Source organism: Bubalus bubalis, chromosome 18 (genome assembly GCF_019923935.1).
Source record: "Bubalus bubalis isolate 160015118507 breed Murrah chromosome 18, NDDB_SH_1, whole genome shotgun sequence".
NCBI classification, from domain to species: domain Eukaryota; kingdom Metazoa; phylum Chordata; class Mammalia; order Artiodactyla; family Bovidae; genus Bubalus; species Bubalus bubalis.
The window spans coordinates 47867755-47889688 of NC_059174.1; the positions used below are offsets into that span (position 1 = coordinate 47867755).

A 21934-nucleotide genomic window follows, 5' to 3' on the forward strand; every position below is an offset into this window, starting at 1 on the left:
AGGGGTAAAGGTGACAGGGAAGATCTCTGGGACCTTGCAAGCCATTGCATGGACTTTGCTGTTCACCCTGAGTGACATGAAGCTACAGGAAGTCTCCAAGCATGGCAGCTTGGAGCTTCTATGTCACAGCAGATGTGACCTGACTCAGTTATTCACAGGTTCCCTTTGGCTGCCTGTGGGGACAGATCCTGGTGGGCTGGTGGAGGCAGCGGGGGGGAGGCTTGGAGACAGGGAGGAGGCTGCTAGAATGGTCCAGGGGAGACAGTGGTGCACAGGACCAGGGTGAGAGGAGCAGAGGCCAGGAGAAGTGGGCAAGATAATGGTCGAGTTCAATTTAGGTATGAAAGTGAAAGTCTCAGCTGCTTAGTTGTAAAGTCATTATCCCGCCTTCTTTATCCTAAGAGGTGGTGGTGGTTTAGTCACTGAGTCGTGTCTAACTCTTTGTGACCCAATGGACTGTAGCCCACCAGGTTCCTCTGTCCATGGGATTTCCCAGGCAAGAATACTGAAGTGGGTTGCCATTCCCTTCTCCAGGGGATCTTCCTGACCCAGGGATCGAACCCAGGTCTCCCAAATTGCAGGCAGATTCTTTACCGTCTAAAGCACCAGGGAAGCTCAATTTAAATAAGGAGTACACCATAAAAAGAGTCAAGGTTATGACTCCATGGCTTTGGTCTGAACAATTTTTAATATTAAGATCAATAACTGCTGCCCCTCCCCTCACCCAGTACCCAGCCATGGAGTAGACAGGACTATGGAGGAACCAGATTAAGGGTAGACTTCCCCCTAAGAATCAGGTTCTGGCTCTTTTTCTCCTCCGAGTCTCTACTTCCAGTCTATTCTCACTCCCAGTAGAACTATCTAGAAACCACTGGAGATCAGGAGAGAGTTGGGAAGAGAGTAAACCTGGAAAAATAATATGAACAACAGCTACAAAAGCAAGAGCAGTAATAACTAGTAACACGTTAAGTGGTTAAAAGCACGGACTTTGGAATCATCTGAATTTGAGTCCTGGCACCACTATGCAACTCACTCTGTGATTCATCCTTTCTGCACCTCAGTTTTCTCTTCCATAAAATGGAGATAAAATACCTAGCCTAGTACCACATACGCAATGCACTAGGTGGCATACGATATCTTAGTTCCCAAATTAGAGATTAGACAAGTGTTCCCTCCAGTAGAAGGACGGAGGCTTAACCACTGGAAGCCAGGGAAGTCTCTCTGTTAGTCATTTTTAATTGAGTACCCCTTAGATGTTTGCTAAGCACTTACATACAGGACAAATCCTCACAAACAACTGTAAGAGATAAGCGTTATTACACTTATTACACAGATGTCAAGCAACTTAGCAGGAACACAACGATGGTGAATGGTGGAATCAAATACCTAACCTTTGCCTGCGGACCAAATTGCACTGGTAGAGTGCAGTCTCTTAATCACCATGGTATATTGCCCTTGCTCCCTCTCTGAAAGGCTTAGGGAGGCAGAGGGGTGAAGGTGCAACGGGCGGCACTGTGATCGATGAAGACTAACTCGGCTGTGTGTGTGCGTAACTCGGATTCCTGGTCCCTGACAGAATTCCAGCTCTAAATAGGAAAAGAGGAAATGGGTTTCTGGACTTAGAGCGGAGTTGGGAGAACAATATTTGGTATGGGATGCTTTAAGAGCAGAGGGCATTTGGGGGAGTCGGAGGAAAAGCTGCTTCTATGTCGCAGCACGAGCGACACCGCTGGTCTGTCGCGACAGCCGGGATCCAAAACGCCTGCTCTGGATTTTTACAAAGCCAGGTGGGTTTTCCAGCACCCTGACTGGTTACCCGAAAGGACGCGCTCTAGTATTCGGCTAAGGCGGCGAACCTGCGGGCGGGTTCTACCTCCTTCTACACCAAATTGGAATGACGAAGGCCCTTAGCGAGAAGAGGCTGATTGGTCAGTTACAGGGGCCGCGCGCACGCCGCTCCTGGGGCGGAGCCTCCTACCGACCGGCAGGGGGCGCGCGCCTGAAGAAGAGGCGACACTCGCATGGAGGGGGCGGAGGCCGAGGAGCAGGAGTGGGCCGCAGTGGCCCAGGACCTGCTGGCCCTGGGGTAAGGGGAGCCGGGTGTGGCTGGGGGTGCAGGAAGGGGCAGGTCTTCCCTCAGAAATTCCTATTAACCTCTCCCACCCGCTCCCGTTCTCTCGAACCGCGCCGCAGGTATGAGGGTTGCCCGGGGGCAGCGTCGCCGGGCACCTCGTGCCCGGACTTCAGGGCGCTGTGCGCGCGGCTGGCGGCGGAGCTGGCGACTCTGGGTGCCCTGGAGCGGGAGCGAGAGGAGGGCACGGAGGCGTTGAGCGCCGGCGACGGTACGCATGGAGGGAGATCGGGAGGTTTGGAGCCTTGGGTGCCGCCGCCACGCCCTGACCATCTCCCGCCTCCAGTAGGTCCCGGCGCTGAGGAGGAATTCCTGCGGCAGTTGGCCGGCCTGTTGCGGGAGTTGCACTGTCCGGACCGCGAGCTCTGCGGCGGGGACTGCGCGGCCTCACTGCGGGAGCCCGACTCGCGCCTGCGCCTGCTGCGTGAGCTGGAGGGGGGGGGCCGGCCGGGATGCGGAAGTGGGCGAGGCTACAGTCTCGAGGGGGGCAGGCTCCGTACTTTGAGGTGGAGCCAGGATTCCCCCGCCTCCAGGGGGCGTGGTCATAACTTTGAGGCGTTCAAGGCGGGCGGGAGGCGGGTGGAGTAGAACACTGGGGCGGGGTAAGGGCTCTGAGGTGGGCGGGGTTAGGATTCTGATGGAGGTTCTTGAAGCTCAGGTAGATCGAGTAACACGGAGTCAGACAGGGTGGTTCCGAAGTGAGCAGGGTTTGAATTCTGCAGCTGCTGCTGCTGCTAAGTCGCTTCAGTCGTGTCCGACTCTGTGCGACCCCACTGAATTCTGCAGGAGTTAGGTCTCGAAGTGGGTGGAGCTTACCCTGGTGGTGGAGTCAGGGCTCTAGGTGGGTGGAACTTGGAGGCGGGAAGTTTCGAAGCCGCTTGAACTTTTCGACCCCGGTAGCGGGGGTGGCGGCCCTCCTTGATTGTACTGCTCCTTTTCCCTACTTTTAGGCTTTCTCTGCTCCGAGGTCCAGGCCGCCCGCCTCCTCCGCCTGCGCTCCCGTCTGGATCCCAACCCCGAGCCATCCTGTGGGGAGGGGGCAGAGGAGGGATCTGGCATGGTCCAGGAACTGATCCTTACTCTCCAAGCCCTGGGGCTGCCCAGACCCACGCGGGGGACCCCAGCCTGTCAGCTGCTTCGGGACTTGGATGCCAAGGTAGCCAGAGTCCCCTCCACACCAGGGCCACCCCACCTTCCTCGTAGGGGGAGAGCCCCCTCTCCAAAAGAGGCTCCAGGAGGAGTGCCACCGCCTCTGATGTTTTTCATCAGCAGAATTGTAACTGCCATTCTTGGTTCTATGGCCGGGGTCCTCAGGGTCATAGGGAACTGGGGTTCACGGAGGAGTCGATCCGATTTCAGCGAAGTTAACTCTAGCTTCCTCCTTCTCCCATCAGATCTCCGAGCTGCTGCCTTCCCTGCCCCCAGAGTCCCTGCAGCCCCTCCTCAACCACCCACTGGACGCACCCAGATGGGTAAGGTTGTGTATGGCTGTAAGTGAACAGTGTTCTCATCCAGAGATGGGAGTGAGGGCGACCCCTGGCTTGACTGAGACCTTTTCCCCCAGGAAGCGTTGGCGTCTCTGTCCCAAAGCCTGCGGGATCAGTACGGCTGCCGCCGCTGCCTCCTTCTTAAGCGCCTTGACCTCACCACATCTGCTTTCCACTGGAGTGATCGGGCTGAGGTGTGGGCAGAAGACCTAGGCGGGAGCAGTTGTGGGAGCTGCGGCTGCAGCGGGGAGGAAGGGAGGGCCAGGAATAGGACCCTCTTGCTGATTCTGAGACCTAGGTCATTTTAGAATCCTGTGAGGTTGGGGATGTGGAATCTCTGGGCATTCTAGGATTTCCTGGTCTGAGCAGGAAGAGTATTTAGAGCAATACTCCTTATTAAAAGATGTGAGGGCCCTCCCTGGCAGCCCAGTGGTTAAGATTCTATGCTTCCCTTGCAGAGGGCAGGGGTTTAATCCCTGGTTGGGGAGCTAGAATCCCTTGTGCTGCATGCTGCATGGCATGCCTCCTCCCCCCAAAAAAATACATAAAAGATGTGGGAAGCACACAACATTGTAAGTCAACTATACTTTGATAAACAAAAATCATAATGAAATATTAAAGAAAAAAAGATGTGGGCCTGAGTAGGGAAGAGAGATGCTTTCAAGATTACAGGTCCCATCTGATGAGGGCTCATGGGCATGTTTTCCCACTACCTTGTAGGCCCAAGGAGAGGCCATGAAGGCAGTGCTGATCCCAATTCAAGAGGCTCTGACCTCAGAATCAGATGTCTCCATCGCACACGTCCTGGCTGCCCGAGCCGATCTGTCTCGCCTTGTCCCAGCCACTAGCAAGACTGCCCGCCAAGGGACTTGCTGTGCTATCAACAAGGTGAGCACCTGGGGATGGGGAAGGGCGCTAAACACCCTTGGCCTTCAAACTGGCCTTTCAGCCGCCTCTGCCCTGGACGAGCTTGTCCTCTCCTGCCTGGGCTGCTGCTCTGGCCTTCTCCTTAGGTTCCTGGCCTCTGGACTCACCACCTCTATCCTTCCCTCTCCACATGGCATTTAGAAGGAAATTTCCAACTCAAAAATCTGACCATGTCCTTCCCCAGCTCAAAACCCTTCTATGGCTCCCCAGTGCCTTCAAAACAAAGTCCATCTGTTTACTGAGTCCTTGCCCACCTCTCCTGCTTTGGCTTAAAATCCTCCTCTATCACCGCAGTCTGTTGTTTTGGGTTTTAACCATTTTTAAAAGCAAAACTACCCTCTGTTCAAATGATTAGTCTCAAATTTAGCCTCATACATCTCTGTTTAAACAGTCTTATATGACCTGGGCTTCCTAGCTGGTGCTAGTGGTAAAGAACCTGCCTGCCAATGCAGGAGACATAAGAGACACAGGTTCAGTTCCTGGGTCAGGAAGATCTCCTGGAGGAGGGCATGACAACCCACTCCAGTATTCTTGCCTGGAGAATTCCATGGATAGAGGAGCCTGGCGGGCTACAGTCCACGGGGTCACAGAATCGGACCTGACTGAAACGACTGAGCACACATATGATTCTTAGGGCATAAAATCTAGCACAGCAAAAAGTGAAGCAAAATTTTAAGTGAGGGAAAAAACCCAAAACACTGATTTGCTGGAAATGTTATACAAAGCCCAACTATGAAACAGACAAAAGGCAGAGTGCCCTCATTCACATTGCTGGGGATGTGGACCTCTATCATCACCCTCCCCTGTATTCCCCTTTTGCTGAGGCCCCTTGATGGAAAGCTCCAGGACTGTTTCTCCCACCATGCAGTCCCCACCACTGTACCACGCAGCATGCAGGATCTTGGTTCTCCGACCAGGGGTTGAACTTGTGCCCCCTTCATTGGGAGTGTGGAGTCTTAACTGCTGGACTACCAGGGAAGTCCCCAAATCTGCCCTTCCCTTCCTGTTCTCTTGGGTCTCTGGTCCCCTTGTCCAAGATATTTTTCTTCTCTCCAACTCAAGTCTAATCATCTCTCAGGTGCTTATGGGCAGCGTTCCAGACCGGGGGGGCCGCCCAAATGAGCTGGAGGCTCCCATGCCCAGCTGGCAGAGCAGAAGAGAGGACGGAGGTGGGCGGAAGGGAGGCCGCCAGTGCTGGGGCCGGAAGAAGAAGAAGAAGTAAAGGGGGACTGATGATTGCGGGGAAGGTTCCTTCATGCGATGCTAATCTCTGAGGAGTCACTCTGAGGGTTTCTCTTGGCACCTGGCATCCCAGCCCCATATCCCCTGTTCCTGAGGCCCCAAAGTCCTCCCCGCATCTGCCATTCAACACCAAGGACCGTGTTCTCTGGAAAATAAATGTGATTTATTACAGCCCTAGGACCTGTCTCTGTGGGGGCCAGGTCAGGGGTGCTCAGGTTTGAGGTGAGATTGGAGGTCTCTGTCCCCTGGGTCTGAACAGGCAGGCCTCTGCTGCTCTGACCCTTCAAGTCCCATTCTCTTCAGCAACAACCTTTGCTCCTGTGGGCATGGGGCAGGAGACAGGCAGGCATTGGACAAACATCTGTCAGTAAGCACTGTGTGCCAGCCCTGTTCTAGGCATTGGGGATACAGATAATAAAACTCCCTGGTCTCCTGGGGCTACCTTTCTGGTGAGGAAGGGCAGACAAGAAAGTTTAGTTTGTCAGATGAGGAAAGGGCTTTGGAGAGAAATAAAGCAGGAAGCCAGGATCGGGGGACTATGGGGGGATTGCAGCTTTGTGTGACCCGGGGAGGCCTCACTAAGAAGGTGATACTTGAGCTAAACTCCAGAGAGGGAGCCACGTGGACCCCCTTCCTGGCAGAGTGTCCTGTGCAAAGGTCCTGAGGTAGGAGTGTTTTGGGGGCATGATCAGGGACCACTGGGGCCAGTGTAGTTGAAGCAGGATGAGTGAGGGGGTGAGTGCTGGGAGGGGAGGCTGGAGAGGTGACAGGGGCAGACCATGTGGGGTGGGGCACAGTGAGGACTCTGGTTTCCCTGAGTGAGATGGAGCCACAGGAGGGCTCTGAGCAGAGGAGGGGTTTGATCTGACTTAGGTTTCAGAGGCTCCCTCCCTGTTCCACCCTTTCTCTGGCCATCTCTCCCACCTGAGTTCGGAACTCTACCCCCTGTCCCCTCCGGCTCCTGACCCGTACTGACATCAGTGCAGTATACTGGTCAGTAGCTTCCATGTGAGAGGCAGGCAAATTGGGTATGAGTCCTGACTCTTAACACTCAGGAGTTCTGCCCCCTTTGGTGAGCAGTTTGACCTCACTGAGCCTGTTTCTTCATCTGTAAAATGGGAATTTAAGGACTTGGCAAGATGATGATGTGCTTTAGTCACTCAGTCATGTCCAACTCTTTGTGACCCCATGGACTATAACCTGCCAAGCTCTCCTGTCCGTGGAATTCTCCAGGCAAGAATACTGGAGTGGGTTGCCATTCCCTTCATCCAGGGGATCTTCCCAACCCAGGGATCCAACCCGAGTCTCCTGCATTGGCAGGTAGATTCTTGGCCACTGAGCCACCTGGGCTAGGTCTAAACATATCCAACACAGAGCTGCACGGATATCACATGCAAGAAAAGGGAATACGATTAACAGCCACTCTGATGCAAAAGAAGAAAATAACTTTCTTTTGGGGTAAGAGATGACAGAAGCTTCAACAAAGGCAGTGTGGATGGGAAGGAGACAGAAGAAGAGGACTTGAGACTGACTCTGGAGGAAGAAGTGGGGACGAGAGGAGACAAAGGCAACATCTAGGAGTTCAGCTTGGAGGACTCGGTGGGTGGTGAGGCCTTTGCTGGCAGAGGGACCTGGAAGGAGGAAGACATGGGGTGACGTGGGGAGTGTACGATGTTCAGGTTCACTTCGGGGAGAGCCTCACCCTGACGTGTCAAAGCGAAGTTTCCTTAGCTCATTCTGAGAGGTCGCCCTTTTGATGAGTGGAATTTACTCCAATATTTATTAATAGTATCTGATCTATTTGGCCTTATTCTTGACATCTTATAGTTTTCTTTCTGTTTTTCTTCCTAAACTCACTTTTTCTTTTGTACTAGAGTTTACCCCTTCCCCTCCCCACCAACATACTGAAATTGCTGTCAACATTAAACATTAACCCATATCTACACCCTCCTGCCCAAGCAGTTGAGGAGTTTTGCCTCGTTTCACTTTTCCTTCGCTTCCCCATGTCTGTCTGGGTTTCCCCAGGCAACCAGGCTGGTCTCCCCGTATCCAGTTGGGGGTAGGGGGCAGTTCCTCCTCACCGTCTCTGGTTCCCAGGAGGGGTGTGGGGACTCTGTCTGGGTCCAAGCATGGCGAACGTGGCACCCAGTCTCAGGTTCCAGGGATAGCGTGTAGGAGAGATTGTCCTCGGAGCCTGTGCGCGGGGGCGCAGGTGGGAGGGACGTAGGTATGATGGGAAAGGCCTCATGACCTCGGAATGAATCCCCATCCGTCCACCAGGCCCCCCTTCCCAGGACTGCCACACCCTGGGTCTTACCACAGCTGGCCTGGGGAACTGGAGTGGGTGGGACAGGGGCTTCTGGGGGACTCGCATCACCCTTGGCCCCTGGCCTCTTCTTACACTCCACCTTCACTTGGTCTCTGCAGTGTCTGTGGCAACACAGCCCACAGTCTGGGGGAAATTCAGAGGTTAGTGCCAGAGGCCCAGTCCACGTCCCCCATTCTTCCAGCTTGGAGGTCCTAGATTCCCTTTCTCTACTGATGCTCCACTCACCCCGACAGCGGTAGCCTTGCTTGGTGACACCCCAAAGCTGGGAAGAGAGAGCAGAACAGGTTACCTAGGCTAGGAGAGGGAGAGCTGTGATTGGGGTAGGGACAGGGGCTGTCTGCAGGAAACCATCCAGGTTTTGGAAGTGCCCAAGGCTAGAGGCCTATGTGGAGTCTGGGAGACTCAAGGAATTTGGAGATTTGTCTCAAGTTTGGAGAGTCACCTATGATATGAGAATCGGACAAAATCCAGAGTTAATAAAACATACATTCTATGGGCAAGGGTTGCGTCTGTTCTGTTTCCTCCTGTCCCCTTCTACCCCCGCCCACAGCTTATAACTGCGCCTAGCGCCCTGGAGGTGCTCAGTGTCTATTCAGTGAATTAAAAAAGTGAATTTGGAAAGCAATCCAAGGTTTGCAAATCGGTCTTGGTTTGGGAGTGAGAGATCTGTCCGTTCCACAGATTGGAGGACAGATTTCCAAATCCAACTGGTTTTGGAAATTGTACAGAGTTTGCATCATCCAGGGCCTAGAGACTTGGGAGCCTGATTCAGTTTGCAGATAACCTACCCATTCAGTCCAGTGCGTGGATGCTCAGTTGTATCTGACTCTTTTCGACCCCATGGACTTAGCCCGCCAAACTCCTCTGTCTGTGGGATTTCCCAGGCAAGAATACTGGAGTGGGTTGCCATTTCCTCCTCCAGGGGATCTTCCCAACCCAGGGATCGACCTTGTGTCTCTGGTGACTCCTGCATTGGCAGGCGGATTCTTTACCACTGTGCCACCTGGAAAGCCCTTATTAGCCAGGGTTTGGCAATTATCCAGCATGGAGACTGTCTGGGATTTGGGCATTGTCTAGACTTCAGCATTATCCAGGGTGTAGGGAACAGCCATTATTTAGGGTTTCTGTGAAGTGTTTGTTGTTGAGTCACTCAGTTGTTTCTGACTTTGTGACCCCATGAACTGAACCACACCAGGCTTCCCTGTGAAGTATGGGGACTATTTGAGGCTGGAGGATTTTCCTGAATATGGGGATTATCTGGGGCTTGGGGGCTGTGAGCGCCACAGGGGAGGGTTGGCTTTCCCAGCCCAGGCTGTGAAGAGTTAGGGCGCTCCAGGAGGGGTCCCTCAGGGTGACGGTGGGCAGAATGCTCACGAATCCACTGCAGCTGTCACAGAAGGTGGGCTTGCGGAAGGTGACCTCCTGGAAGGTGTGCAGGAAGGCCAGGCCCAGCTTGGAGCAAATGGCACTGGCCCGGAGCAGGTATCCTGTCAGCTCCTCACGGCTGAAGGAGCCGCTCCTGGGGGAGAGACTGCACTTTAGCAGGCCTGGCCCTGTTCTCCCAGACCCAGGAGCCCTGGCTACCCCATATCCTCATCTTAAGGGCACCCAGGAGTCGGGAGGACCTACCCCTGGCTGGGGGGTGGGTGAAGCCCGTGGCAGGCGAAGGGGAAGTTGCCTGAGAGTCGCTCAAAGTCCTCCTGAGAGATAGTGCCGCGGCCGTCAGGGTCATAGTTCTTGAACACAGACTTGGGAGGAGCATGGGAAGGGGAGAGTAAGGTCAGATTAGGGTCCCCACCATTATCTTATTTTTTTAATCTTCTGTCCACACCCCACGGCATGTCAATCTTAGTTCCTTGACCAGGGGTCGAACCCACACCCCCTGCATTGGCAGTGTGGAGTCGTGACCCCTGGACCACCAGGAAAGTGGCTGGGGTCCCCACAGTCTTAGATCCCTCCTCCGGCTCAGGGCTCCTCCTCACCTCCACCAGCTGCTCCACGTGCCGACCCAGAGTGACCGTGTCAGGCTTGGGCGTCACACCAGGGGCCCACTCCACCACCAGGGGCGCCTTGAAGGGCGAGGGTGGCTGGGGCAGGGACAGAGGGGCACAGTTAGTCAGGGCAGAGGCTTGGGCTGGAGGTCAGAGGTCAGGGCTGGGGTCTCACCAGACTCTTGGGACAGCGGGGCTCCCGGGCATAGGAAAGCTCATAGATCTCGTCCTCCGTGTAGAAGAGATCCAGGGAAAGCTGGGGATGGGCAGGATGTTAAGGACCATTCTTGTCTCCATCCTCCCCCTGCAAGCTAGGACTGCCCAGACCCCCAATCTCCTCCTCTTTCCAAAACCCCTCTCTCCATGGTCCTCTCTCCCACTGAGCCCCCATTCACTCTCCATACCGCCAGCCTCCTAGTCCAGAAACACCATCTTCTCACTGATGTGTTTTTTTTTGTTGTTTTTCTTTATTCTATTTAGAAGTGCAAACCTCTATCACTTTCCATTATCTGTTTCTGCTGTAATTTTCTCTATAGCACCTATTTTCTAAAAGACCATACGATTTACTTATTTACTTTTTTCACTGGCTGTCTCCCCCACAAGGAAATCAGCCCCACAAGACAGCAATTTTTTTTTCCTGATGCGCACACTGCTGTGAGCCTAAGTGCCTAAAGTAATGCCTGGCTCACAGCCGGTGCTCAGTAAATATTTGGGCTGATGGCCTCAGAGCCAGCAAAGCATGGCAGCTTAGGCACCAATCATCAGAGGGCAGGACCAGCTTCAGAGGCAGGCCCCACACATAGAAGGGCCTTCGGTTCATTTAAGACCCTGCTGTCACCCCCTTGAAATTCTCAATAATTTCAAACAAAGAGCCCCACGTTTTCAATTTGCTGGTGGTCCTGACTTAGGATCTGAAAGTCAACTTTTCAGTCTTTGACTACATGGTCCTCGAAATCCCAGTCTCTGTCAATTTATCGCTCTTTAGAAAGAAATCCTCTATCTTCCTATCTATCTATGTAAAATAAAATATAGCCAGGACTGCACACTCGCAGTCTTGGGACATAGTGTGATGGTTAACATATGTTAACACTCGTGTTCTGAAGCTGGCCTGCTGTGGAACAGGGGGCGAATGACCTCACCTCTGTGGGCCTCGGTTTCCCAGTCTGTAGAATGGGCAAATAAGGGTCCCTTCCTTGTAGGCATGTGAGGATGGAATGAAGTGCTCTGTTTAACATGGAGACTGTTTAACATGGTGTCTGGCACACAGAAAATGATTAATAACATTATCTTTTTGCTTAGATTCCTGAATATGTTATAGCTTGGAATTTTGATCTGTTGGTGTGAGAAGCTCAGAACCTTGAAGTTTAGGAATATGAAAGCCCAAAGCAATTCTGGAGCTAAGATCAATGGATATTTGAGTTCCTTGGTGAATTGGGGGAAAAACATATTTTAAAAAATTTATTTATTTGGCTGTGCCAGGTCTTAGTTGTGGCATGTGGGATCTTTAGTTGTGGCGTGCAGACTCTTAGTTGCAGCATATGGGATCTAGTTCCCTGACCAGGGATCGAACCTGGGCCATCCTGCATTGAGAACCTGGGAGTCTTAGCCACTGAACCATCAGGGAAGTCCCTCAAAATGCATTACTTATATAGAGCTCATTGTGTTCCAGATACTACTTTAAGTACTCTGTGTGAACTGTATGAGTGATATTTACATGAATTATATTATTGATTCTTTTCAACCACTCTCTGAAGTACATCCTATTAGTATTCCCATTTTGCAGTTAAGGAAACAGGCTGAGGAGTTAAGTGACTTGCCTGAGATCACAGGAAAAAACAAAAACAAAACTTACAAGCTCTGGCTTCAAAACCCATGCATTCCAGTGCTATTCTACTATTCTGTCCTGATCCTCATCCACCAGGACCCTAAATCTCAAGGCCCTACAGGCGCAGTCTCTGGGAGCTCAACCGGGGCAGCTCCGGGCAGCTCACCGTGAGCAGGTGCAGAAGGTCCTCACTGGCATTGCCCGGAGGGTGCTGTTGCTGCAGGGCTGCCAGCTCCTGCAGCCGCAGGTAGAGGCTGTTGAGTTTGGGCAGGTGCAGGCGGCCATCAGGCAACCTGTCAGGCTGTGCCTCATTCAGGGCCACCAGATCCTTGAGGTGCACACCCAGGACAGGCAGCCGGAAGTCCGTGCAGCCAGCCCAGGTACGGCGGTAACGGGCGTAGTTGTTGTGGGCTGCCAGGAGCTCTGTCAGCTCCAGCAGGGCCTGTGTGGGAGGGGCATGGAATGGGGAGGCTGGCATTGTTCCCCCAGCTCCCTGAAGGGGAGTACCTAGCAGTCTGTGGTGTGGCTTCGGATCGCCAGGGGCCCAGTGGAATTTTGGACCTCTCCCCAAGCCCTTCCTGTCCCACACTGGCTTCAGCACTATCCAGACTGCTCTTTTTCTTGGGTCCCCATCTCAGAAAGGCCCCACTATCTCCCATTCCCCAGCCCAGAGTGATTTTTAAGAAACCCAACTCTGATCATGGGTGCTGTCATCTTTCCTAACTCCCCAGTGCCCTCTAGATAAAGACCAGACACCTTAGCTGAGCTTGCAAAAGACTCAACAGAATCCTCCCTGCCCCCCACCCTGGGGCATCTCTAGCCTAATATCCTGTCACGTCCTGACCTCAGCCACACACCAGACTCATGGATGATGTACTCTCCTTAAGACACTTTCTTAAGGGACCCCCCAACCCATGCTCCTCCCATGGGTAGCCCAAATGTTGGTATCCTTGGGGACATCATTTCACTCCCCACCTAGACTGCAAGTTCTCTGCTAGCATCTCTCATCTGTCTCCCTCCAGTGCTGCTCAGGACCAGACACTCAGGAGAGAGAGGTCAGCACCATGGGTGAAGAAGGAGGAAGAGTGACAGGGAGGACAAAGCCTGGGGGGCTGTCAGATTTGGAGGAGCAAGGTCTCCAGGTGGCTCCAGGGCTCCTGGGAAGGGATGGAGGGGGTTGGGAAAAGTGTGGGGGTTCAGGGTAATTGATCACTGGAACTTTGAGGAGGGCAGTGGGAGGTCACCTTGGTGCTGTCAGGGCTCAGGTGGGCGTGGGAGTCCTTGAGTCTGGAGATGGCACTATGACAGAGGCCGCCGGTGACTGCCATCAGCGTGTTGAAATTGTGCAACTGGAGGAGCTTCTAGGGAGGGAAGGTGATGCAGAAGTGGCGGGTACCACATGGAGGACAGGTAAATTGGGGGTTCAAGTGACAGCATCCCCCCAGCTGAGATGAAGTCTTAAGCATGCGTGGGGGGTTGCATGTAGGCATCAGATAGGTGAGATGTGTCAGGCAGGAGTGAGCCGCAAGCAGGTATGTGGGCATTACCAGGGGGTCATGCAGATGATAGACTAATGTGAAGTCAGATGAAAGTGGGTGGAGTCAGGCGAGTATGGGGAGTTGGACCAGTCTGGGGACTCAACAGGTCTGTGTCAGGCGTGGAGGATTCAGAGAGAGGTTAGGGTGTCAGGCAACTAGGCGGTCTCTGCCCTGGGAGTCAGACAGGTGAGAAGGGGCAAGAAGGCCGGTGCTCTGGGCAGGAGTTAGGGGCCGGGCAGAGGTGAATGGGGCTAGAGTGATACGGAGGGGTCAGGTAGATATGAGAGACAGGTGCGGGGTCAGCCAGTCACCAGGAACAATAGCCTCACCCTCCCCTTTTTCAAGTTTAAGAGCAGAGGTCGCTGGGGGGAGAAGGTGGGGCCAGGGAAGAGTAAGATGCTCAGACTGAGGAGACCCCAGGTAGAGGCCAGAACCTCTAAGTCTAGCGGGCCAAGGAGGGGAAGCAAGGCGAGGAAGGACGCCAGAGGAAGGGCGTGGTCTGCGAGGAAGTACGCAAGGGGGCGTGGCCACGCTGGGGGAAGGAGGGCTTCCCTTTTCTCCAGAAGGGAGGGAACCTAGGAGGAGGGGGGAGGGGAGAAAGGGAGTAGCAGGAGGAGGGAACGGCGGGGCCTAGGGAGACCTCAAGTGATGGGGCCGGATGCTGTCACTGTCCTGAAGGGGCAGCTGGGGCCTAGGGACCGGGGCAGGGGACGACGCAAAGGTGGAGGCACGAAAGAGCCTCCTCTTCCGTTGCCCTGGCGACAGAATATTTGGGCATAGGGCTTGGGTGTCGTCACCTGCCACCTCTGGGACCAAGGAGTGGGGCCATGGCGGGTTTGCGTGGTGAAATCAAGGCCAGGGAAGAAGTGCCATCACAGTCCTGAGTTAGAACGATGGGACTGAGGCCTCTGGGGCATGGCCGGGGTGGGACGAGATGCGGCAGGCGGGGCCAGGAGATGGTGACGTCACAGCCCGAGAGCCCCGCGAGGCAGGTGTTCAGAAGGCGGGCCTCACCTGTGCCACTTGGATGAACTTGTCCAGCACCTGCGCTCGCTGTGCAGGCCCGGGACGGCTCAGCACCATGACCTGCACCCAGCGGGACACGCTGTTGCTGAGACCTACAGATCCCTCCAGGGTCGGGCAGCCCCGCACAGAGCCCTGCAAAACGTAGTCCCGCAGGTCCTGGGGCTGGGGGAGAGGTGGGCGTCAGGGTGGGCCCTGGAAACCTCAGGCCCTAACCCTCACACTCCCATCCCCCAAGCAGTCACGACCTCCGATGTCCTAGCCAGGCCATCACATGTCCCTGACGTCACCATGGCCCCCTTTCATCTGAGGAGAAACGTTTAAAGAAAGCTGGGCACTGTTCTGAGCCCTCTGTCACAGCCTTACAGCAAGTTGATGAATTGAATACTATATGATTCCCATTTTACAGATGAGGTCATTGAGGCACAGAGAGGCTAAGTAATTTGCCCTGGGTCACACAGGCCCAAGTCACAGTGGGAACTCAGTCTGTTGCCCTTAACAGTATACCTGACTTGTGTACAGAATAGGATACAGAACTAACTGCTATTTGTTCTGCACAAGGGGTCAACATTACATACCCACATCCACTGCAGTGTACAGTCAGGAAAGTTTCACATTAAGGAACCAGATCCCCACCTACCCTCAAAATGATGTCAAGATGGCAATAACTAAATACATATATAGTTTGAAAGTGAAGTCGCTCAGTCATGTCCAACTCATAGTTTTAAGCATTTTAAATAATCATTTGAGTAGGTAAAATATGTCAAACTATGCCAATTTCATATGGTTCAACTGGATGGCATTTACTCTGGCTCAGGCACTGATCCTATGAAAATGAGTGTTAGTCACTCAGTTGTGTCCAACTCTTTGCGACTCCATGGACTGTAGCCCGCCAGGCTCCTCTGCCTATGGGATTCTACAGGCAAGAATACTGGAGTGGGTTGTGGTTCCCTTCACCAAGGGAAATTCCCTACCCAGGGATCGAACCCAGGTCTCCTGCATTGCAGGTGGATTCTTTATCATTTGAGCCACCAGGTACCTATGAGACAGGAACTAAGCCCCCCTTTTACAGAAAACAGGCCAAAGCACAGTGTATTTAAATGCTTCTCAAATAAATGAACAATTAACAAAAATATTTTGAGCACTTACTATGTGCCAGGCACTGTGACAAGCCTTTTAAAAATATTTATTTATTTGGCTGCACTGGTTCTTAGTTGTGGCATGTGAGATCTAGTCTTCTGATCAAGGATCAAACCTGAGCCCCCTGAACTGAGACCACCAGAGAAGTCCCCTGTGATGAGCATTTTTAAATGGACATATTAATTTAATTTCCCCAATGAGCCAATTAAATATTATGACTTCCTTTTTACACATGAGAAAACTGAGTCCCAGAGAGGTTGAGAAACTAATTCAAAGTCACACAGGTAGGAAGGGGCTGATGGGATTTGAACCCTGGGGGCTCTGTATTGAGCCAGCTTAACTCATTTTCCGGTACCCACTAGCACCCAAGTTTGACAGTTTGGGTCCTCTCAGTCCTTCCTGGCCCCAGCCAGGCCCTGCTCCACCCTAAGCCATCGCCACCTGGGAGGAGAGGGGTCCTTACTGTGATAGCCTGGAAGGACCGGAACTCCAGGTAAGTGAGGTGCTCTGCCAGCTCCCCAGTCTCCAGGTGGTCGAAAAGCAAGGACACTTTGCGCTTCTTGCCCAGGCCTGGGCTGCTAATGGGATGTGGGGGGCCTGGGCCACCCGGGCTAAGCCTGGGGGGAAAGAGAGGCAGCGTATTAGAGGGACTCAGGGTGGGAGGTGTCGGGGTGTGGGTCGGGAGGGGAAGGGGCTGACTCACCGACTGGAGAAGTCTCCTAGGCTCTGCTGGACTGAGTTACCCTCCTGCTCCACAGTGGCCCAGAAGCGGCCTATAACCTCTTCTAACTGGGGGTCCTGGTGCATTGTCTCAGGGTGTTGGGTCAGCCAGTACCTGCAGGATGGTTTAGAGGCGGTGGGATGGAGCTGGGGGGAGGGACGCAGGTCTCTGAAAGGGGTCTCAGGCTGAGGGATCTCTAGGTGCTGGGCTTGGGGGTGGTGACTCTAAATATGTACAGGGGGGTCTCTGGAAGGCCAGGGTTCAGAGAGGTACCAGGCTGGGAGGAGCTCTGGGAGTAGGACTGGGGGCCTCTTAGTACAGGCTGAGGGATCTATGGAGGATAGACTGGGCAATCTCTGGGAAGTGGTTCGGAAGCACAATAGTCAGGGTGGGTCTCAGGGACTAGGTTGGGGGCCTATGGGATGAGATTTTGGGGTAACAGGGTGAGCAGAGTCTTAGAAGCTAGGTGAGTATATGGGAGGTTTTAAGAATTTCAGGAATCTGAGCTGGAGGTCTTGGGGTACCAGATGGGAAAGGGTCCATAGGATCTGGTCAGGGGTCTCTAAGAGGTGAGGGTTCTCAGGAGAACTGGGAGGTTTTAGGAAAGAAGCCAGGGGCTTCTCAGAAGTGGGATGTAGGGGAGTAGGACTGCATAGTCTCTGGGAAGTGTTTTTTGTGGGGGGTGGCAGCAGGGTGAAGATCCTGGGTCATCATGGGCGTGGAGTCTTGGCCCAGGCCTACCTGACCAGGTGACAGATCTGCAGCCGTCTCAGCTCCTGCGTGCTCTCTGTGGCCTCCTGGTACTTGAGTTCCGGTCAAGGCTCGGTCATCCAGCATCTCACACCTGACTGCTCACCCCATCCCCACAGGCTCTCACGTCTCTGTCCTCCGCCCTCTACCCACTGCTTATGGCCCCAGGAGGATATAAGGTCAGCAGGCGGGCAGCAAAGTGGGCAGAAGGCAGCACCCAGCTGTGCATGGCAAGTACCATGTTGAGAACGTGGTCCCCGCGACGCAGGCTGCCAGCCGAGTCTGCAGGCAGGAGAAGGGGACTCTGGGTCAGAATGGGCCCTGTTGGACAGCCTGGTTCAAACCCCAGTTCTACCAGTGACTCGTGTGTGAGCTCGGGCACACAACCTGGCCTCCTTGTGCTCCAGTTTCCTCATCTGGACTGTGCATGGACCAACATCGTGCCTGGCAAGTCATGCTGAAGATGGAAATAAGAGTCAGACCCCCACTCTCCCCCCTCCGCCCGCCAACCTGCCGCCCCGTCCATGCAGGTCAGGAAAATGAAACACAGGTATCTCTTGTGTTCCTACTATAGTGATTGAGATTCATTCCACATACTCCTGCTTCTGTTTCTATACCCCTCAAACTGAGCCCGGAGAGAGGTGGGTGCTTGGCCTAAGCTCATACTTGGGGGAGGCTGGCCAGGGAAGGGGAAGACTCACCAAAGGACTGAATGCATTTCTCCAGCAGCTCATCTTCACTGCAGCCGCCCTCGTTCAGCATGCCCAGAGCCATGGAAGCCATGACCTTGCTGATTTCCCGGGGGCTGGGGCATGTCTTGTGGCGGCGGGCCTGTCGGGGCCGGCCCCGCCCCCCTGTCTTGACTGGGCATTCCTGGTGGGACTTCCTGTGGGAACATCCCCTGGGGATTCATGGGAGCCCCTTCCTTTAGACGGACCCCTAGCATTCTTCTTGACCCCAAAGCCCCAAGGCATCCTGGGAGAAGCTTCCTAAAGGAAAGGGGCTGGCATTAGTCCTGACCTACATTGGATCCATAGGAGAAAACCCCAGTAGTCCAGATCATGGGAGCCATCTCCTACAGGTAAACTCCAAAGAAACCAGGGGGAAAACCCCTAAGGCTACCCTGATTGCCCCCCGAGGGAATCATGGGAGAAGACCTCCCAAGGACTAGTAAGGACCCACCAGGAATCATAAGAACTCTCCACCGGCCACTGCCCCTGAATTCCCCTTGACTATGTGGTCCCAAGACCTCATGGAAGAGACTTCCTGTTGGCAGACGGCTTACTCCAGACCTCCCAGAGAATCATGGAGAGAAGACCCCCAGAACTATTCTTGTCCTCCCTAGGGGGAATCATGGAAGGTTCTGCCTTCAGGGCCGCTCCTCAGAATTCCTCTTTGCAGGGCTTCCCTGTTGGCTCAATGGATAAGAATCCACCTGCCAATGCAGGGGACTTGAGTTTGATCCCTAGACTGGGAAGATTCCACATACCATGGAGCAACTAAGCATGTGTACTACAACTACTGAGCCCATGCACAACTACTGAAGCCTGTGTGCCTACAGCCCGTGCTTTGCAACAAGAGAAGCCACTACAATGAGAAGCCCGAGCACCCCAATGAAGAATAGCCCCCTGATCACTGCAACTAGAGAAAGCCAATGCAAAAAAGCAATGAAGACCCAGTGCAGCTGAAAATAAATAAAATTATTGAATTTTAAAAATTGGAAAAAAAAAACTAGAAAAAAGAATTCCCCTTTGCCTTCCAACACCCACCCCTCCTTCCCTGAGCCCTCAGGAGGGAAGCAGACCCCTGAGATTTCATTTCTCTCTTCTCCCCCTCTCCTTGATCCCCACTAAGGTGACAGACCCCTCCCCCAAGCCAGCCTTTCAGCAGGACTGAGTCTCAGCTATGAGCCTGGGTCTCTAGATTTGGAGCCTGGAGAGAAGATATGGGTGCAACGTGGCCTCACCAGGGCTCTTCAGAGCTGGGTGCGGTCCCTCGGGCTGAGGCAGCTTCATGAAGTTTAAAGATAGCCCTCACTCTGCCCTTCACCTCTCTGAGGCTCCTGTTCTAGTTGGGGAACGAGGGTAATGGGGAGACAGGGGTGGTGAAGGAAGGAGGGAGCAGAATCCAGGCAGAAAGCCTTGACTTCCACAGGAGTCAGATAAAACTGGGTTGGAAGGACTTCCCTGGTGGACCAGCAGTTGTCTCCATGCTTCCACTGCCAGGGGCACAAGTTCAATCCCTGGTTAGGAAACTCACCTCCCGCATGCCTCGAGGCAAAAAAAAAAACAAACAAAAAAACCCCCAAAAAACTGGGTTGGAGAAATTTGTGCTGGCTGTGTAACTTTATGTTAATGACATCATTTCTCTGGACCTCAGTTTCCTCATGTGAAAAATGAGAGTCATCTTGGGACCTTCCCCAGGAATGTATTATGAACATTCAATGTCCTGCTCTTCAAAAGTGCTAAATAAGGGATTAAGTTTGCTGAGGCTGTTACGTGGCCAGGGGTGGGAAAGTTAGATTTGAGATGCAGAGAGAGAATGTGATGGAGCAAACTGAAAGCCAGGCTAGGGGGATGGGGGTGAACAGAAACTGGGAAACCCCCATAACAAGGGCACCGTTATGACCCTGGAGCATCCTGAGGGCTCAGTAAATCAGTACTGAATGTTGTCGAGTAACAGCTGGCATTATTGAGCACCCACTGTGTACTGGGCAGAGAGGTAAACACCTATCTATAGATCAGGAATTTTCAAAGGAGGTCCAATCCCAACAGCATTACCTGGGAACTTCACATAAATAGAAATTCTCAGCCCCCACCTCAGATCTACAACATCAGACACCTTGGAGGTGAGCCCAGAAGCCTGTGTTTTAGAAGACCCTGGTGGCTCTGATGTGAGCCCATGCTTGAGAACCATAGGTCTAGGCTGTACCACTGAGGGCTTATGAGCCAGTCTGAGGAGGGACTATGATTCTGAAGAAGCAACTGAGGCACAGAGTGGGCAAGTCTGTGTGACTAGGGTCACACAGCTAGAGAATGAGGCAGCCAGGTCTCCACCACTAAACTCCTGTGAGGGGACTTTTGCCATCAGAGACAAACCGGGGGAGGAAGGAGAAGCTGCCCAAGCTAGGGATGAAGCCACCATTGCCCCTGTGAGGACAGGAGGGCAAGCTTCTCCAGGTTATAGGAAGCCTTCTCTAGAACCTGCGGGCATAACCAGCTGCTAGGCCCTTACCTTCCGACTGTCTGCCCCCCACCTCCCCCGCAGTAGCATCGGGGGACAGCCAGGAGTTGCTTAGGCAGGGAAGCCGCCTTGCCCCTCGGCACACTCCCCTCCCCTAGGGTAGGGCCCTGCAGGAGTCTGGAGTTTCCAGTCCAGCGGGCAGCCAAGAAAACCCCCGGGAGGACAGAGACACCCAGCCTAGAGAGCCAGGATGATTGAGGGGCGTGAAGGGTGCGGGGGAGAACGGGATCAGAGCAGCTCGAATTCCAGCAGAGCAAGGATAAGACAGCCGCCCGAGCCAACAGCCCCAGCCTGAGTTTTCTCTGGACACCCCGAAGCATCTTTCTACCTGGCGCCCCCTGCTTCTGTGGCGGCTGCGAGAGTAGCTGGACACCGTGCCCCCCTCGTCAGAACCTCCCCGACCTTCCCCCTGCAGCCCGAAAGAGGCCCAGGGGCTTACGGAGCTCCCGGTCTCCTTGGGGAGGGTCCTCTCACCTCTTGCTGTCTTTCCTGTTCATGCTTCCTGGGGGGGAAGGGGGGTCTTATAAGAGTGAGGCTCGGCTCCTCCCCCCTCACCACTGCTCCAGCTTCTTAGCCCCTTGGGAGCTGGGGCCTCCTCGGTGCTTGGGAAGGAAAGAGGAACTGCCCCTCCCCACCCAGCCCCAGGCCAGGGGGAAGGAAGAGGCTGGGGAGAGACCAAAGGTCCCCCCTCCCCCCACTTGGGGATCCCTTCAGGCTGAGGTTTCCGGTGCTGCCGGCCCCCACCCCCAATCACCCGGCGGGCTCTCTCTATCTCCCCCATCTTTCGATCTCCAGACCCGTGATTCTCTGTTCTGTCACTGTCATGCTTCAATAAAAGCCCTTTTTAAAGAAAATGTGCCTAATATGACACATTTATGTACACACACTCAAAAGAAAAGTCTGTATTTCTGTAAGGACATACTTAACGTCTAACAGTGCACAGAAGTTTGACTGGAAAGTCACAAGATATGGTATTTTGTATATTTCTTCTTCTGTTTCTTTTATTTCTAGCTTAGTTTTAATGCCATTTGTGCCCCCAGAAAACATTTTCACTCTATTCCTTTTAAGAAAACCTCATGTAGCACCTACTGTATGCCTCACACTGTTGTAAGGGCTTATATTAACTCATTCAATTCTCACACAATCTTAAAGACTTATTATCAAAACATTGCAGATAGAAGCTAACCCCCTGGGAGCCCCCACCCTAGCCCACTGCCCCTCTTAGGCAGGGCTGACACATGGTTGGCTTTCATCTGACCTGTTGGCTGCGAGTTTGTTTAAACACATAGAAACATGCTCATAGAAACAGACTTTTCTTTTGAGTATGTGTGCTTTTTTTTCGTTTACCTAAATGTGTCATGTTGACATTTTTAAATGGAAGTACAAAAAAGAGTCAAATCGTAAGTGTTTAGGTTGCTGATCGGTGACAAACCGAACATGTCCATGTGACACAAACAAGGGACAGCATGCTTCTGTTTCCCATAAGCCCCCTTGTGTTACCAGCAGCCTAATTTCTAGCAAAGTGGTTTTGCCTGGTTTTGAGCTATGTATAAACTGAATCAACTATCGTGTCTGGCTTCCTTCATT

At 53.4% G+C, this 21934-nt stretch overlaps 2 protein-coding genes across 13 annotated transcripts; one reads left to right on the forward strand and one right to left on the reverse strand.

Annotated features, from left to right (window-relative positions):
- Positions 1–1926: 1926 nt before the first annotated feature.
- FAM98C (family with sequence similarity 98 member C) lies at positions 1927–5958 on the forward strand. Of its 3 annotated transcripts, none has more exons than XM_006068705.4 (8): positions 1927–2086; positions 2194–2342; positions 2418–2555; positions 3082–3287; positions 3526–3603; positions 3696–3812; positions 4339–4506; positions 5624–5958. In XM_006068705.4, exons 1-8 carry the CDS (start codon positions 2022–2024, stop codon positions 5765–5767), a joined length of 1065 nt encoding a protein of 354 aa, XP_006068767.3. In that variant the 5' UTR covers positions 1927–2021; the 3' UTR covers positions 5768–5958. The 3 variants fall into 3 exon arrangements, with proteins under 3 accessions (XP_006068767.3, XP_006068768.3, XP_025124849.2); XM_006068706.4 differs by having other exon boundaries at positions 2421–2555; XM_025269064.3 differs by lacking the exon at positions 3696–3812.
- RASGRP4 (RAS guanyl releasing protein 4) lies at positions 5929–20983 on the reverse strand. 10 transcript variants are annotated; one of them, XM_044932278.2, is made up of 17 exons: positions 20822–20981; positions 17806–17990; positions 17281–17386; positions 17096–17158; positions 16337–16468; positions 16097–16250; positions 14485–14658; positions 13177–13293; positions 12099–12374; positions 10283–10363; positions 10099–10203; positions 9746–9864; positions 9491–9635; positions 8342–8378; positions 8105–8239; positions 7869–7981; positions 5929–6105 (listed from the first exon to the last, which is right to left on the reverse strand). In XM_044932278.2, the coding sequence occupies exons 1-17, from the start codon at positions 20842–20844 to the stop codon at positions 5989–5991; spliced, it is 2082 nt and encodes a 693-aa protein (XP_044788213.2). In that variant the 5' UTR covers positions 20845–20981; the 3' UTR covers positions 5929–5988. The 10 variants fall into 10 exon arrangements, 8 of the variants coding, with proteins under 8 accessions (XP_044788213.2, XP_006068770.2, XP_044788215.2 ...); XM_025269062.3 differs by lacking the exon at positions 5929–6105 and adding an exon at positions 7216–7418 and having other exon boundaries at positions 20822–20980; XM_006068708.4 differs by having other exon boundaries at positions 8105–8378; positions 20822–20982.
- Between the last annotated feature and the right edge of the window lie 951 nt (positions 20984–21934).

Bases quoted from the DNA above. Each gene is read 5' to 3' on its own strand.
- FAM98C (XM_006068705.4), top strand. From the start codon at position 2,022: ATGGAGGGGGCGGAGGCCGAGGAGCAGGAGTGGGCCGCAGTGGCCCAG. The intron at 2,343-2,417 runs GTACGCATGGAG...TCCCGCCTCCAG, and splicing joins GGCGTTGAGCGCCGGCGACG to TAGGTCCCGGCGCTGAGGAG. The intron at 3,813-4,338 runs GTGTGGGCAGAA...ACTACCTTGTAG, and splicing joins ACTGGAGTGATCGGGCTGAG to GCCCAAGGAGAGGCCATGAA.
- RASGRP4 (XM_006068708.4), bottom strand. From the start codon at position 20,844: ATGAACAGGAAAGACAGCAAGAG. The intron at 17,991-20,821 runs GTGAGAGGACCC...ATGTTCCCACAG, and splicing joins AACAGGAAAGACAGCAAGAG to GAAGTCCCACCAGGAATGCC. The intron at 17,159-17,280 runs ATATCCTCCTGG...ACCGGAACTCAA, and splicing joins GCTGCCCGCCTGCTGACCTT to GTACCAGGAGGCCACAGAGA.